We start from the raw sequence: 14,417 nt of genomic DNA, 5'->3' as shown, positions 1-14,417 counted from the left end.
TGCTAGTATTCAACAATGAAAAGAATAGAGAGCTAGATATTCTACAGACATAGTCATGACTGCTTCGTAGTTATAAAGACTTATACTCAAATACAGTGTATCAGACAACATATGTCAACTGACAAATTCAGTTTTCACCAGTCATTTTTAAGAGCCTGCAATTAATTTTTTTCCTAGCTATGTTCCCGCTGATAGTTCATTTGGGGACTGAAGTATGATCCACAGAAAGGAAAGCTGCTTAGAGGGACACATGGGGAATCAGAATCTTCATTCTCCTCCTTTCATTAGTGTCCATGGTCTCTGAGGAAGTAGGATTAAAGATGAGTTAACAGTGAGGGAAAGGATAAAAACTTCACTGATGGGAGGAGATAGTCAAGTGTTTACGGGAGTATGACCCAGGGTACAAGGTCATCTGGAGTGTAAGAATGCTACTTGTATAAGGCGATGTGTTAGGACGAACAGAACAGGGAGACGATGCAAGTGTGTTGAGGTGGGTGTTACAGATGGTGGCAGAGGAAGTTGCAGTGCAGCTTAGGGGCTGGAGGACAAATGACTCATTATAGGAGAAATGCCACAGAAGTTTAGAAGGAGTAATTTAGCGCAACTAGAGGAGAAAAAGAGAGTCGAAGAGGAGAAGCAGCATCAATCAAGACTTGAGAGGACCGGACCACAAATCAAGATTTAGCTATGTGGCTCAAGGGACAGGCCAGAGCTCCATGGTACGACAGCCCTGACACATTTCTTGATAGGATTGTGAGTAATTCATACCCCCGCCCATGACTCACTTTTCCCATCTGTTCGGTAAGAAAACAAGGTCTGCCATTTCTTTTCTCATTGGGGTATTTTTAATGCTCTGAGTTTTTAGGAAGAGAGACCATGGTCTGTCAAATGGTTCATACAGTTTCCGGGGCCACGGAAGTCTTCCTGGATGCACAGACAAAAGATCACTGACTAACAACTGTGTGTGTATTTACACATTCTTAAGTCAATTCCAAGATGGGAGCGTGCAGTCAGGCCCTGGGAGCTGGAGAGTGCCCTAAGGAACAGAGGGTCCAAACACAACGACTCAGTTACACTAAGTCTGAGAACGACCTCGCCCACTCTGGTGGGTGTGGATCATCTATATTCAGTTAGGCTGAGAATAAGCCTTCCAAACTAAATCACAGCAGAAATTCTTTTCTTTCATTGTAAAGGCCATTCTTGGCTAATACTGAATTACTGTTTGAATGTGTTGAGTTGACAACCTCAAGTTAGGTCCTTGCTATAATTTAGGTTTCATTTACTCTTGAGTTGGTTAGGATACTGAAGGAATTAGTATAAGGAAGGCCACTAGGTGTATATATTGGTACAATGGCAGGATGAAGATTGAAGCAATGGAATATATAGAGAGATTTTCTTCCCCACACTCACATATACAAACACTCATATGTATACATACACAGACGTACGTACATTCACATGTGCTGTACAAATAGAAAACTTTTTGTGCCTGCCTCTGGTCTAAGCCAGGTCTAAGTCCTTTGTTCTCAGTGCCTCAGATTATGGAAAATAGAAGCAGCTTGCTGGTGGGGAGGAAGTACTTCCTCCCCTCACCTGTGGTCTTGATTGTATGCGGTCACTTCTGTACCTCAGCCCTTCTGTGTGTACTGGGTCCTAGGCTCTGTATTTGCATTCACTTTGTCTGTCTTAGCCAGCCATTCACCGTACAGACCCATCATCTGTCAGAATACTATTCATTTGGAACTTGACCTAGCACTAAGCTCTGATGTCTTCAGAGTGATGAGCAGAGAGGAATATCCTGGTTTATTAAAACACCGTTGCTTTCCATGATGCATGACATCTAGTATGTGTTCACATATGACCCCACTACGATCACCCTCCTTGTCCTCTAAAACAGAGAGGGTTTTGGGGAAATGACCTTGACAAAGTAGGTTAGTCCAGCTGGAACGCCCTCTGTGATGAGAACTCCCCACTCTACGACCTCAGTGCCTCCCACACTGCTTCAGGGTTATTGCTCTCTCTCAGCTCTCAGTTGCTGTCTTGTGAGGTTTCCATCCTCCCACCCTCCCAACAGCCCTGGTCTCTCTGTTGCCCCTACCTACGTGGCCCAGGTAAGCTTCTTCATGTTCCCTACCAATCTCTTCAAGTCCTTTGCTCAATAAGAATATGTTATGAGGCCACCATGTTCCTGCCACAGTGCTAGACCTTTGGAAGAAATAGACTTTGGCCTCTACCCTTAAAGTGCTACATCTACTGCATGAGAGATGGTTAACTTGCCTGTACGTGATAGAGCTCTGCTGAAGTTCAGAAGGAAGGGCCTGTTACATCCACCAAGGCCAGAACCATGTCCTTTTGGGTTGCTTCTGAATCCGCGGAGCCAGGAATGGAGTGGGCTCTCTGTGAATATTTATTGGTTGAATGAATGAAGGCTAGCATATTATAATGGCTTCATGGAGGAAGGGAAACGCAAAGCAGGTCTTGAAGCATGACAACAATTGGGATTGATGTAGACAAAACATACGAGGGCACAACATTGTTAATGGAAATAAATAAAATGAGCCTAAAGAATTTTTTACCTGATTGGAACACATTTTACACATGATTGATGGTAAGTACTGGAAAATAATTTTGTCTCTGTAGATAGACTGAAAGGAATTCAGGCTTGTTAAGTAATTTAAAAAGGAGCCATGGAAGGATTTTTTGGGTGTGTTTGTGGATGGGACAGTGACGAGGGAAAGACAGTGTTTAAATGATCGTGAAGTGTGGGAATCCAGACACGTTGGAGCGAGGAAGGCCTGCCAGAAAGTGGCAATACAGGGCGAGGCAGTGAGAGCAAGGACTTGGGAGGGGCCAGTGAGAAAAGGCAAACGGGACAGGTATGAGATATATTGATGAAAAATATGGCAATTCCACAACTGTCTGGAGAAAGGTGGATCCAACAGAACTACAAGGTATTTGGATATTTTATCAAAAGTTCAAGAAGGAGAGATGGTCTAGGACAGGTTGATGTGGGGATGACAGCGACCCAGCTTCTATCCTGTTAGAAACGTAGGTCTAGAGAAGGGTGGAGAAACATATTAGAGATGTAGGTTTGAGTATCACCAGCCGGGAGGTGGTTGAGGAATAGTGTAGCTCTTGAGGGACCGCTGTTCATTTCTCCCATAATGTGCTCGTTAGAATCCGACTTTCACCATGAGAACGATAGCACATAACAGATAACACCACTGGCAGCCTTCACAGAGGTGTGTTTCCAGTTTGGATGTTCCATTGCGATTTAGAGTCACGTCGTATGAAGTCTGTGTCAGGGATGCTGTCTGCACGTGGAAGGTTTTGGGTTTTCAGAGGCATGTACCATTGACCAGTGGGGTCTGAGTGCATCTGGAGGTTGGCGTGTTGACTGTTTCCTGCACATACCCCAAAGCTCTGCTGTAGCAGAGACAGGCTTCCTATTTGATCAGTGAACTTAGCCTTTCATGATGGGAGCTGCAGCTGTATCTCTACTTCTTTAGGCAACATTTAAACTCCTGTTGCAATACACACATCAGAACCTCAGATATGAGTTGGTCATATTCATAAATCCCTATTTCTCATTCTGACAAAAATTGTAATTGTGTTTTTTGTGGTGATATAAACTCTCAGTACCCATCAGATGATTGTCTGGAAATAGTTGTAATCTCAGATTCTTTGTGGCTGATGTGGACAGGGTAGGCATGATGTTTTTTTCCTTGAGCGACTGTATCTTTTGCAGTTCTCTCAGCCCACAACTGAGGTTTTATATTTTAAAAGGCATTTTCTTTCTTAGAGAAAAATGATGAAGATCGACTTTTGAATTATTTTACATTTTGAATTCATCAAAGGGAAATGAATGCAGTCCTTTGTGAAATCCCAGCGACTCTACATATCAGTGGGATGAATGTATAGAGTCTTCAGTGTCATTTCAGACTCCTTTTCAAATTATGGTTGCTGTGAAAAGAACAATCCAGCTGCAGAGTCGTGCAGAAGATCAAGCTTGCATGTGGATGCCTTTCCCACTGTCTTTCTAGGATTCTTCCATCGGGACTTAAAGCCGGAGAACCTTCTCTGCATGGGACCAGAACTTGTGAAAATTGCAGACTTTGGACTGGCCCGAGAAATCCGATCAAGACCTCCGTACACCGACTATGTATCCACCAGATGGTGAATACCATTCTCCTCAAAACTATTGAATTATGCTTCTTTAAAAATATACCATTATTCTGAGGATAATATTAATGTCATAAATACTCACTTTTCACTCAGAGAAACAGTGCAGTTTGAAACACTTATTTGTAGGTATGTTGGCACTGTAGATGGTTTAAACGCTTGTGTGGTAAATAATGTTAAAAGGAAGTCCATTGTACTTTTCTGTAATACAAATATTTTGTATCTAGGCCTTCCTGAAGACCGTTTCCTAAAAGAGTTGTGTACGAGATTCTCCAAAGACCTGTCTGGAAAAACCAGCTGATTGCTATTCTTAAAACTTTCAGACGCCTAAGCATTTGCTTTAAGCAGTTAGCCATGGCCAAGCAGTAGCCTGCACACAAGTTTTCTGTTTCTTCTCTCTCACGCTCTCTTTTCCTCATCTGCACGCTCACTCTTTGTGTTTCCCAATGATTTCCTGGAGTGAAATCCTCAGTAGGAAATACTGTGAGGTGGACATGCGCTACTTGATGGCCGCAGCCACAGCAGTGACCTTCATGGGTCCATGTACCACACTGAACTAGACAGCAAACAGAAAGACGTAAACGCTGTCCCTGAGAATTGATTGTGCATGTCGTTTACTTCTGGTGGGTAGAAGCACTAACCAGTGGTCCCTTCTCCCCGCAGGTACAGGGCTCCTGAGGTGCTGCTGAGGTCCACCCACTACAGCTCCCCCATTGACGTGTGGGCCGTGGGCTGCATCATGGCCGAAGTGTACACCCTCAGGCCGCTCTTCCCTGGGGCCAGTGAAATTGACACAATCTTCAAAATTTGCCAAGTGCTGGGGACACCGAAAAAGGTAACGATGTGGGACACAGGCTTGTGGGCCAAAGCCGCCACCCAGTGGCACTGCTGAGCACCTGCTCATTCTGGAATCTTTCTCTCACCGTCTCGAATCCTCCACAGCCCAGTTTTCAGAGACGGCTGCTTTGCTCCCTCCATCCACGCTTAAGGAGCACACATATTTGTCATGGCTCCCTCTGCTTGTTTCTCTATGGACTCCCACCTCCCTTGCAGTTTGTCTCTTCTCATGGCTGCGATGCTTGTAACCTATTCAGAAGTCTCCTAAGTGTAGCCCTCCCCTCCCTCGTGTATAACTCCACCTATGAATATTTACAGCTGTCTGTTGCCCACAATATTTACAGTTGTCTGTTCTGCTGTTGCCCTCACTGTCACCTCAGACTCAGCGTGACTGACCCCCCTTTTGTTTTTTTAACTTGTTCCAAATAACGCAAACACATCGGCAAGGAATGTTGTAGTACAACAATCTTCTTCTCACCTTACGTATTGTGTTCAATATTTCAGTTCACTTTTATGTTTCTGCTTCTGAATTTATACATTTTATTATTTTACATAGGTGTTGCTTGTTTATATATTTTTATTTCAGTTTGCGATATGATGAACACACAGCACTATATAAGTTTAAGGTGTACCAGATTGCTTTTTGTTTATCCCCCCGACTGGCTTCCTTCTGTCCTTTTCTATTTTTGTCTGTGGTCCCATCATAGTCCCAGAGGCCCAGCCTTGAGTCTGTTTCTGTTTGACCTTTTCTCTTTTCCTTACTCCCTTCCCCCTTTCCCCTTCCCCTTTAGGAAGCAGTCAGTCCTGAAATCCTTTGACTGTCGCTGCATAGTATCTCACACGGCCCTCATCCGGAGTCCCCCCCTCACAGGCTGGGCCATGCTTGCCCTGCCCGTCTGGGAGTCTCATTGTTTCTGCCTTCACGTCTTTTCCCTCCAGCTCATCTTTTAGTCTGCAGCCTGCTCATCCTCCTAAGAACCGATCTGGTACCATCCTTTCCTCCTAAAAATATTTGCTGACTCTCCGTCACCCAACCCCCTTAAGTGTCATCCCCTGTCCCCTACTTTGTACCTGCACACCCCCTCTCCCTGTGTGCCCGGAAGCCCCTCACGACAGTGCTCTCTGCCCGACCAAAGATCTTCCACATACCCAAATCCCGTTCTTCTTCCAAGGCCCCCAGTTATCTTTTTCCTCACTGTTCCTCTAATCTCCTCTCCATCTTCAGCTGTGTTCTGTGTTATTATAATTATCTGTATATATATCTATTCCCTGGACCATAAGCATACTCAGGGCAAGGGTTTATCTCATGTTTATTTTTCTTCCAGGTCCTAGCACCATTGCTGGTACAGACCAGTCCCTCAGAAAAAAAATATTGAGTCATTTGAATGAATCATTAATGCCACCTCTTCAAGATTTCCAGTCTCTTGCTGGAATCTCTCCTTCCTCTGGATAGCTGTATCTGTACCTCTCTTGTGACCTTTGTTATTTTTTATTCTGTATTGTGGTTTTTAAATAAATGTCTCATTTTCTCCTTTGGATAGGCTTTATACCAGATTATTTTTGGATACTCAACACTAAGCCTGTAGTAGGCACTCAGTAACTAAGTGAATGAATGATATAAGCTGTATATTGTGACACTTAGCTAAAAAAATAAAAATAAAAAAGCAATCACACCAGAATGTGTCTTGTGAAATATTAATAGTGGAGTGTTGGAACTAGAAGGGACCGTAGAGATAATTTGTTCATCCTTTCCTGTCATTCACTCCAGCATTTAGTGTCCCATAGGTACAATGGATGAAAAAACGGAGAGCTTGAGATTGAGTGGAACAGCTGTCTTTACTGCTGGGTTTCTCAGCATATATATTTTTAGTCATCAAGACGGGGATATAGTAACATGTCGTGTTTCCCAAATTTATTTAACTGAGGACAAGATGTTTTGTTTTGTTTTTTCCTCCCTGAAAAAAAAAATCTATTAGCAGTTTCTAAAACTTCTGTCTCATGGAACACAATTGCGAAAATATTAATTTGGTTCAACCCCTAAATCTCAAGGGAGGAACTCTCTTATGTTAAGGTTACAAAACAAGTTGGTGGCAAAGTTAGTATTTTTCCCACTCTTCCCCAGACATCATGTTCTCTGTCTCTCCATTACCATCCTCTTATACTTCGTCACACACGGTGGCGCGATAGTGAAGATGGACGTGGTAATGACGTGATGTGACGGGCCCACATGCCAGAGTGTAAACACCTATCACAGCGAGTTGGCTGAGCAAGGTTTTCTGTCTTGTCCTTCTTTCAGACCGACTGGCCTGAAGGCTACCAACTTTCAAATGCAATGAGCTTCCGCTGGCCCCAGTGTGTACCCAATAACCTAAAGACCCTGATTCCAAATGCTAGCAGTGAAGCAATTCAACTCCTGAGAGACATGCTTCAGTGGGATCCCAAGAAACGGCCAACAGCTAGTCAGGTTTTCTTCCATTTTCTTCTGTTTGATGCATTTCTTATGAAGTTCATATTTAACTCTGACTAATTCCGAAGAATCTCATAGAAAGTGTTTTATTTGGTATTATGGGTGAAAAATAGTATTGACTGCCAGTAATGGTATATTGTGCATATGAACTGAAATAATTCGAAACTCGCTGTGTATAGTTAAAGTATTAAAGGTTTAAACAACATAGTAGCTTTGAAAATTGGCATAGAGTTCATACGCTATTATCACCATATATGTGGAAATGGAAATACGAGGTAAGATTATGTAGCGGTTTGTTTATAAGACAGTACTGGTGGTTGAAAGGCAATTTGAAAATATCTTGTAACATCCAACTCACTTATTTTACATCTGACAGAGAGAGAGCAACAGAGCTGGGATAATAACCGCAATTAGCATTTTATGGCACTTTACAGTTTGTAAATGCTTTAGTATATTTTTATGTGGTTCAAACCCCATGAAGACTCTGTGAGATAGGCGTTACTGTTTTCACTCTATAAACGAGAAAACTGAATCTCAGAAAGTTGAAGCAGTTTGCCCTCATCACTCATCCAGTAACTGGTATAGATAGTGCAGTTCACTCAGATAGATGGCATGACTCCGCACTTCCGGTTTGCTCAACCTGCCCTCCCCTAGGCCACTTTGACTTAGGTTATAAAATGCACCCCAAAGAGGCACGGTGGTGCTGTGAGCTCCCCCACTCACGTGCCTCCTGCCAGCCACCTTTTGCATTCGTTGTGTCCGGCCCCTTCTCTCGCCTGGTCTCATTGACAATCACATGGCTCAGATAATAAAAAAGGTGACCAGGTCTAATCAGAGACGATGATTTGGCCAAGCAAAAGTGACAGTGACATTTGAAGGCAGTGCCAGTGTGGTATTAGAATTTGTGAGAGCTGGAGAGATGATGGTTGGCGAATTAAGGAATTGTAGAAAAGCATCTTTCCAAAGGCTCAAAGAAGAAAGAGCCATAATTTGGTACCACAAGACTCTGGATGGCTCAGGAGGGTTGGAAAATGCTCAGAAATGTACTTCTGGACTTTACATTCAGAAATATTTTCAGGACAGGAAGGAAGCTTTCTGATGAACCCAGTTTTTGAAAGGATGTACGCAGGAGATGAAAAGAAAAAGCTTCTGTTAAAAAGGAACCAAGAGAGCAATGTGTACTTTTAAGAATAGCATCAAAAAAGCTAAAAATACCCCCAAATCAATTGAGACTTGCATAATACTTGGGACGACCCAGAAGGCTTTTCATGTTAGATGCCAGGGTCCAGGACCTGTACCAGAGAATCCACATTATTTGCCTCTGTGTCTGAAGCAGCCTTATCTATAATTATTACAGATGTGTATAACCGTCCCGGAGTCACTAAGAAAGGTGATGTTATGTTCAATGGTTTCCATTCAAAAACATTAGGGAAGACAGGGAATATTTCAGAAAGAATTGTCAACCCCAGTCCTGTAAGATTTATCCCTTGGCTATCTAGAAAACGTGATTATTCAGAACAACTAACAAGATTTAGTTGTCAGTTGTTCTTAATAGGCAGGTACAGCTATGTCGTGTATTGTGCACTTTGGCGTTCCTGGTGTAAAAAGCAGATGTACCTGCTTGTTTTACACTTGATTCGTCAGGGTCCTCTAGGATCACTGCGTTTGGCACTCTCAGTTGTATATTATTTTTTTCTCTTTCTATGGAGTGGGGAAGTGATGATTAGAAAGGTAAAGTATTATATTTAAGATACATAGCAAGTAAGTTACAAAGCCAGGATCTGTGTTGCGACACAATAGTTTTCAGAAGTGGTAAAGGTAATAGCAGTGTAACTGGCTGCTCTAGCCAAATACTTTTTGGTATATACATCAGCTGATCTTTCAGATAAGAAGAATCACAGCTGCTGTTATAGATTCAAGGTGCTGTTTTATAGGTGGTTTGGGCTCAGAAGTTGTAGTAAACTGGTCCCAGGAAATGTGGCCCAGTGAGCCTGATGGTGGTAACCTTCCCGGCTAGACTTTTCTCCTAAAGCAGCCTTCTGTGACATTCCAGGCGCTTCGATATCCTTACTTCCAGATTGGGCACCCACTGGGCAGCACCACACAGAGCCTTCAGGATTCCGGAAAATCCCAGAAGGACGGCCTGGAAAAGGCAGGCCCCCCTCCTCACATTAAGCCAGTCCCTCCGGCCCAGCCCCCAACCAAACCACACACACGGATTTCTTCGAGACCACATCAAGCCAGCCAGCCCCCTCAGCATCTCATGAACCCCTACAAAGCCGAGGCTTCCAGGACAGATCACCAGAGCCGTCTTCCTGAGGACAAGCCAAGCTCAGTGCTCTTCCCGTCGCTGCATGCCAAGAATCCTCAGGTGGTAAGCAGCAGAGATTCACTAGTGAGCCTTGTGTCTGGACGGTTCCTCTTCTGCCCCCACTTACCATGTAACATAGTTTCTTTTTCGAAAGTCTAATTGTAATAAATGTATCTTTGCCATATCATGGAATTGTGAGAAGAGCTTTGCCCTCAGTGTTATAGGTCTAAATTCAGTGTCTGGCTGTGCCTGTGGATCACGGTGCCACTTGTGGGGGCGGCTGCAGTGTGATGTTGGAGACCTGGATGCTGCCGCCAGATTGCCTGGGTCTCACATCTCGGCTCTGCCGTCTCATAGCTCAGTCGCCCTGTGTTAAGTTACCTGGCCTCTGCTCCTCACTTCCGCCTCTGTACCATGGGGATAATAATACCACCTGTCTGATAGAATTCTTTTGAGGACAGAACGAGTTAGTACTTGAATTCAAAATAGTACCTGACCCCTCGTTAGAACTGAGCGAATGTTCGTCATTGTTATTATTGATCCCTGTGGACTCAGTGTCCTCGTCTGTCAAAGGAAGATCGTAAAGCTGTGTTGCCCACCAGACAGGGCTATTCACGAGGATGAAAGATCCTGCTGCTTATGAAGATGCTTTGAAAAATCGTAAAGCGCCATACTCGTATTTGTAGATTCTTAGTCCCATTTATGCCATCAATGGATACGGTGAATGCTGGGCTGTTCACTGAGCCCAGATCTTTCTTTCCCTCTTGGGCTGGGGTTCAAAGGCAGCAATGAGTGTTAGATTCAATAACATGATAACCTGGTGAGGAAGTCTAGTTACCATTCGCTTTGTAATGCTGCCTGAGGGGCTGATTTTCTGATACTTTTATACAAATGTAATGCTTTTCCTGTCAATTCGTTCGCTGCGCACTGGCTCCCAACCAGTACAAGGTGAGATACTGCATGAGATTGCAAGGGTGGTATCTCGAGACTGTTTGCTGTACCCCAGCCCATGCCTTGGAAGCAGTGTGTGTTTGGCAATTCCTTATTGTAGCTAATTCTGTAGTTAAATAGTATCCAGGTCTGCCAAGAGGCCAAAGGAGACATTTGCATTGTTTTCTGTAAAAGAGCAGGATGACTGATATCTTAACTATACCTCTTACATCTTTACTTATGACAGTACAAATCATGTTAGCTCTTTCGGAGATGAGGCCTGAATAAGAATCCAGCTATCTTTCTAGCATGGGAGAAGAACCTTAAGTTTCCTTTTCTTTTTTTAACCTTACACAACTTAGTGTCCTCGTGGGATGAAAACTGATGTCATCCTTGCAGGATAGGTGAGAGACAGAGGCCTGGGAATGTGTTTCCCATAGTTGTCCTTTCAGATAAGCGGTGCTCATTAGGGAATGATATGCCCCAGGACCTGCTTTTTCATGACCAAGAAAGTTCAGAATGGGATTTACTCATAGATGAGCTCCATTAATGCCAAATACTGCTCTTTCTCCTCTCCTTGTATACACAGAAAATCCTAGCTGGCCTGGAGCACAAAAACGGTGAGATCAAGCCAAAGAGTAGGAGGAGGTGGGGTCTCGTTTCCAGGTCAACAAAGGATTCCGACGATTGGGCTGACTTGGATGACTTGGAATTCGGTCCATCGCTCAGCAGGATTGACCTGAAAAACAAGAAAAGACAGAGCGATGAGACCCTCTGCAGGCAAGTGTGTGGCTTCTCTCTGTAAACGGACTGGACGTGGGTTGTGTGAGGTGATCTTTATCTGTTGGACGATGCTGTCTGTCTCTTGTGACGTAAGCCACATTCTCCCCTTTCAGATTTGAAAGCGTTTTGGACCTGAAGCCCTCTGAGCCTGTGGGGACCGGAAACAGCGCCCCCACCCAGTCGTCATACCAGAGGCGGGACACGCCGACCCTGCGATCCGCGGCCAAACAGCACTACCTGAAGCATTCCCGATACTTGCCTGGTAAGCCAAATGCTTGCCTTTTCTTTCTTCACTGATAAGGAAGCGTGTCCCTGGAATCACATAGTCACAGAGATTCTGTTTGGAAGGCAAGTGCTTGGGGCTTCCCTTCAGAACTGGTGGGAAACATCATAAAAATATTTGCTGAAGCCCAGGCCTCACATTTTTATTTTAGATAGTTGCCAAATATAAAGAAATGTGGTAGAGGAAACTGGGTCCAGCCCCCGAGGAGGGAGGAATGGGCACGAGTCAGGCAGTATACCTGAAGTCTCTGCACCAGACATTGCCAGTCCTGTGTGGTCTCAGGAAGCCAGGATGGGAGCTTGGTCACACCACCTGGCAGCACTGCAGGGGTGAAGTGTAAACACTATAGTTTGGAGGGTACCCAAGCCTCTCTCTACATATACTCCATCTTCCAGACTTACAATGTGACCCAATCACAAATTCATTCAGTGGTAAATATGTGTTGAGCATCTCCAGAGTGCTAGGCACCAGGAATATTATGGTGAACAAGTAGCCAAGCGGGGCCACTAGGTTGCCTAACTCCAGGGGGCTGCATTTATTACCACAGTCTATGCAGTGGCTGAACAGCAGCCCTGCAGGTAGTACTCTTGCCCACATGCCACTGTAGTCTCGTGGTGGGAGACAGACCCTGAGCAAGTAAATATACAGTAGTACAGATGCTAGTGATGGACGTTAAAAGAGCTGTAAAGCAGGGAGGAGGCACCGCTTGGGATAGAGTGGTCAGGAAAGGCCTCTCTGAGCAAGGCCCTCCCAGCAGGGCCACAAAGAATGGGAAGGAACTAAATATGCAGAGAACTGAGGGAAGAGCACACCAGGCAGGAAACAGCACGTGCAAAGGCCCGGAGACAGGACAGGGATTAGCTTGCGAGTGGAGAGGCAGAGAGGCCCGTGTGTCCAGAGCACGGCATGAGAGGGTGATGTAGTATGAGGCATACTTTTGGTGTCTAATAAGAAATTTGGATTTTGTTTCATGAGCAAGGGGAAGCTTTGGAAGGGTTTTAATTGGGGAGTGTCATGGTTTTATCTCTATCTGTGTGTCAGGTGGGTGAGGGCCAGGTGAGCAGAGTGCTGGATCAGGCTGAGGCTGGGGTCCCGGGGGCGGGCATGGAGGTGGGAATGGCCAGCCCTGCTGATACACTGAATTCCTTGCCCTTTTATCGGGAATTGGGCTGCTAAATACTGCCAGCCTTCATCAGGGTTGGCATGGCGGTCTTAGAAGAATTAGCCTGACGTTTCCCCGGATGACCTGGAAGAAGAGACAGCACATGGCAGGGAACCAGGTGTGAGAGGCAAAGACTTGTGTCACAGTCACCACAGGCAAAAGGGAGCAGGGAGTGAATGGGAGAGTTATTTCTTTTGGGCTCTGAAGGAAGAAGGAAGAGTGTAAGATGAATTCAGTCTTTCAGTTCTGCAACATAACTGCCGTGCTTGACACAAATGGGACAGTGAGCAGTCGAGAGGGAAAGTGGTCTGGTTTGAGATGGAGGGGATTGAGGTTAAGGTCGAGGCAGCCTTGGAGATGAGAGGTCGGTGAGGGTCGTCGGTACAGACTGGAGTCCTCAGCACGATGGCAGCGGTGGTCCAGGTCAGGTGAGAAGATGGAATCTCGGGGAACAGAACGCAGAGAGAGGAGAGCAGAGAGCTGCGGAGCTGGGAGGCTGGGAGAGGGGATAGAGAAGAATTTAGAAGGATGACAGAAAGGCAGTGGCCTGTGAAGGGGAACAAGTGGGAATATCCAGGAAAAGTAAGCCCAGGACTGCACTAGAGGGTGTCAAGACATAAGAGACGGGATTGCTCTGTTGGTAGAAGTTTAATAGACCTCTCTCAGGCCACCCAACAGTGAGACAACACATTACACCCGAAGATCACATCTTTCCTTTTCACGGTTAATTTTTGCTTAGATTGTTGAACCTTAGGAAGTTTTTGATAAATTGGGTTCTGCATTAATTTCATCTCTGAAGTCTGGTGCAAGATTACATACATATTTTGCATTTTGAAAACATTTCTTTCCTATTAGGAATAAACATAAGAAATGGCATACTCCCGACACCAGGCAAGGATTTTATTCCATCAAACCCGTGGTCTAGTTCTGGTTTGTCTGGGAAATCTTCAGGAACGGTGTCAGTAATCAGCAAAATAAATTCAGGTGAGTAATAATTATGAACTCCTAAATGACAAGAAGCAAATTTTCTGGATGTGGCGGAATGGGTACAGAGAGGCGAGGGTACAGGCTGTGGAATCATGAGGGCATTTCTTACGAAAACCCTGGGCCTCTTTTCCAGGCCGGTCTCTCTCTCTCTCTGTCTCTCTGTCTCTCTGTCTCTCTCTCTCTGTCTCTCTCTGTCTCTCTGTCTCTCTCTGTCTCTCTCTGTCTCTCTGTCTCGCTCTCTCTCTCTCTGTCTCTCGCTCTCTCCCCCCCTCTCTCCAGCAGGTCCTAGGGACTCAGCCAATTCCCACGGGATCTGCCCTCAACAGTAGCTGGGGAGGAGAGCCGTCTCCCCTGGCTCATGGGAAAGACAAAAGTAACTTGACAGAGTCTTTCTTATGCAGTCTGACTTCTGAGGCCCTGCTGCATGGTGGGCAACCTCGGGGAACCGGACGTGACTCTGTCTGCCTTGCCCCCC

The 14,417-nt window shown here is 45.0% G+C and overlaps 1 protein-coding gene across 2 annotated transcripts in view; it reads left to right on the top strand.

Annotated features, from left to right (window-relative positions):
• The window catches only part of CILK1 (ciliogenesis associated kinase 1), a 34,693-nt gene that overhangs the window by 13,570 nt on the left and 6,706 nt on the right, over positions 1–14,417 (top strand). For both annotated transcript variants that reach the window (XM_019734666.2, XM_074333078.1), the window contains exons 5-11: positions 4,044–4,176; positions 4,846–5,017; positions 7,316–7,483; positions 9,540–9,860; positions 11,317–11,507; positions 11,624–11,772; positions 13,811–13,939. In XM_019734666.2, coding sequence (XP_019590225.2) covers positions 4,044–4,176; positions 4,846–5,017; positions 7,316–7,483; positions 9,540–9,860; positions 11,317–11,507; positions 11,624–11,772; positions 13,811–13,939 — 1,263 coding nt within the window. The remainder of the gene's footprint in view (positions 1–4,043; positions 4,177–4,845; positions 5,018–7,315; positions 7,484–9,539; positions 9,861–11,316; positions 11,508–11,623; positions 11,773–13,810; positions 13,940–14,417) is intronic.

Source organism: Rhinolophus sinicus, linkage group LG05, assembly GCF_036562045.2.
Source record: "Rhinolophus sinicus isolate RSC01 linkage group LG05, ASM3656204v1, whole genome shotgun sequence".
Taxonomy (NCBI): domain Eukaryota; kingdom Metazoa; phylum Chordata; class Mammalia; order Chiroptera; family Rhinolophidae; genus Rhinolophus; species Rhinolophus sinicus.
This window is presented reverse-complemented; position numbering and strand designations above follow the sequence as displayed.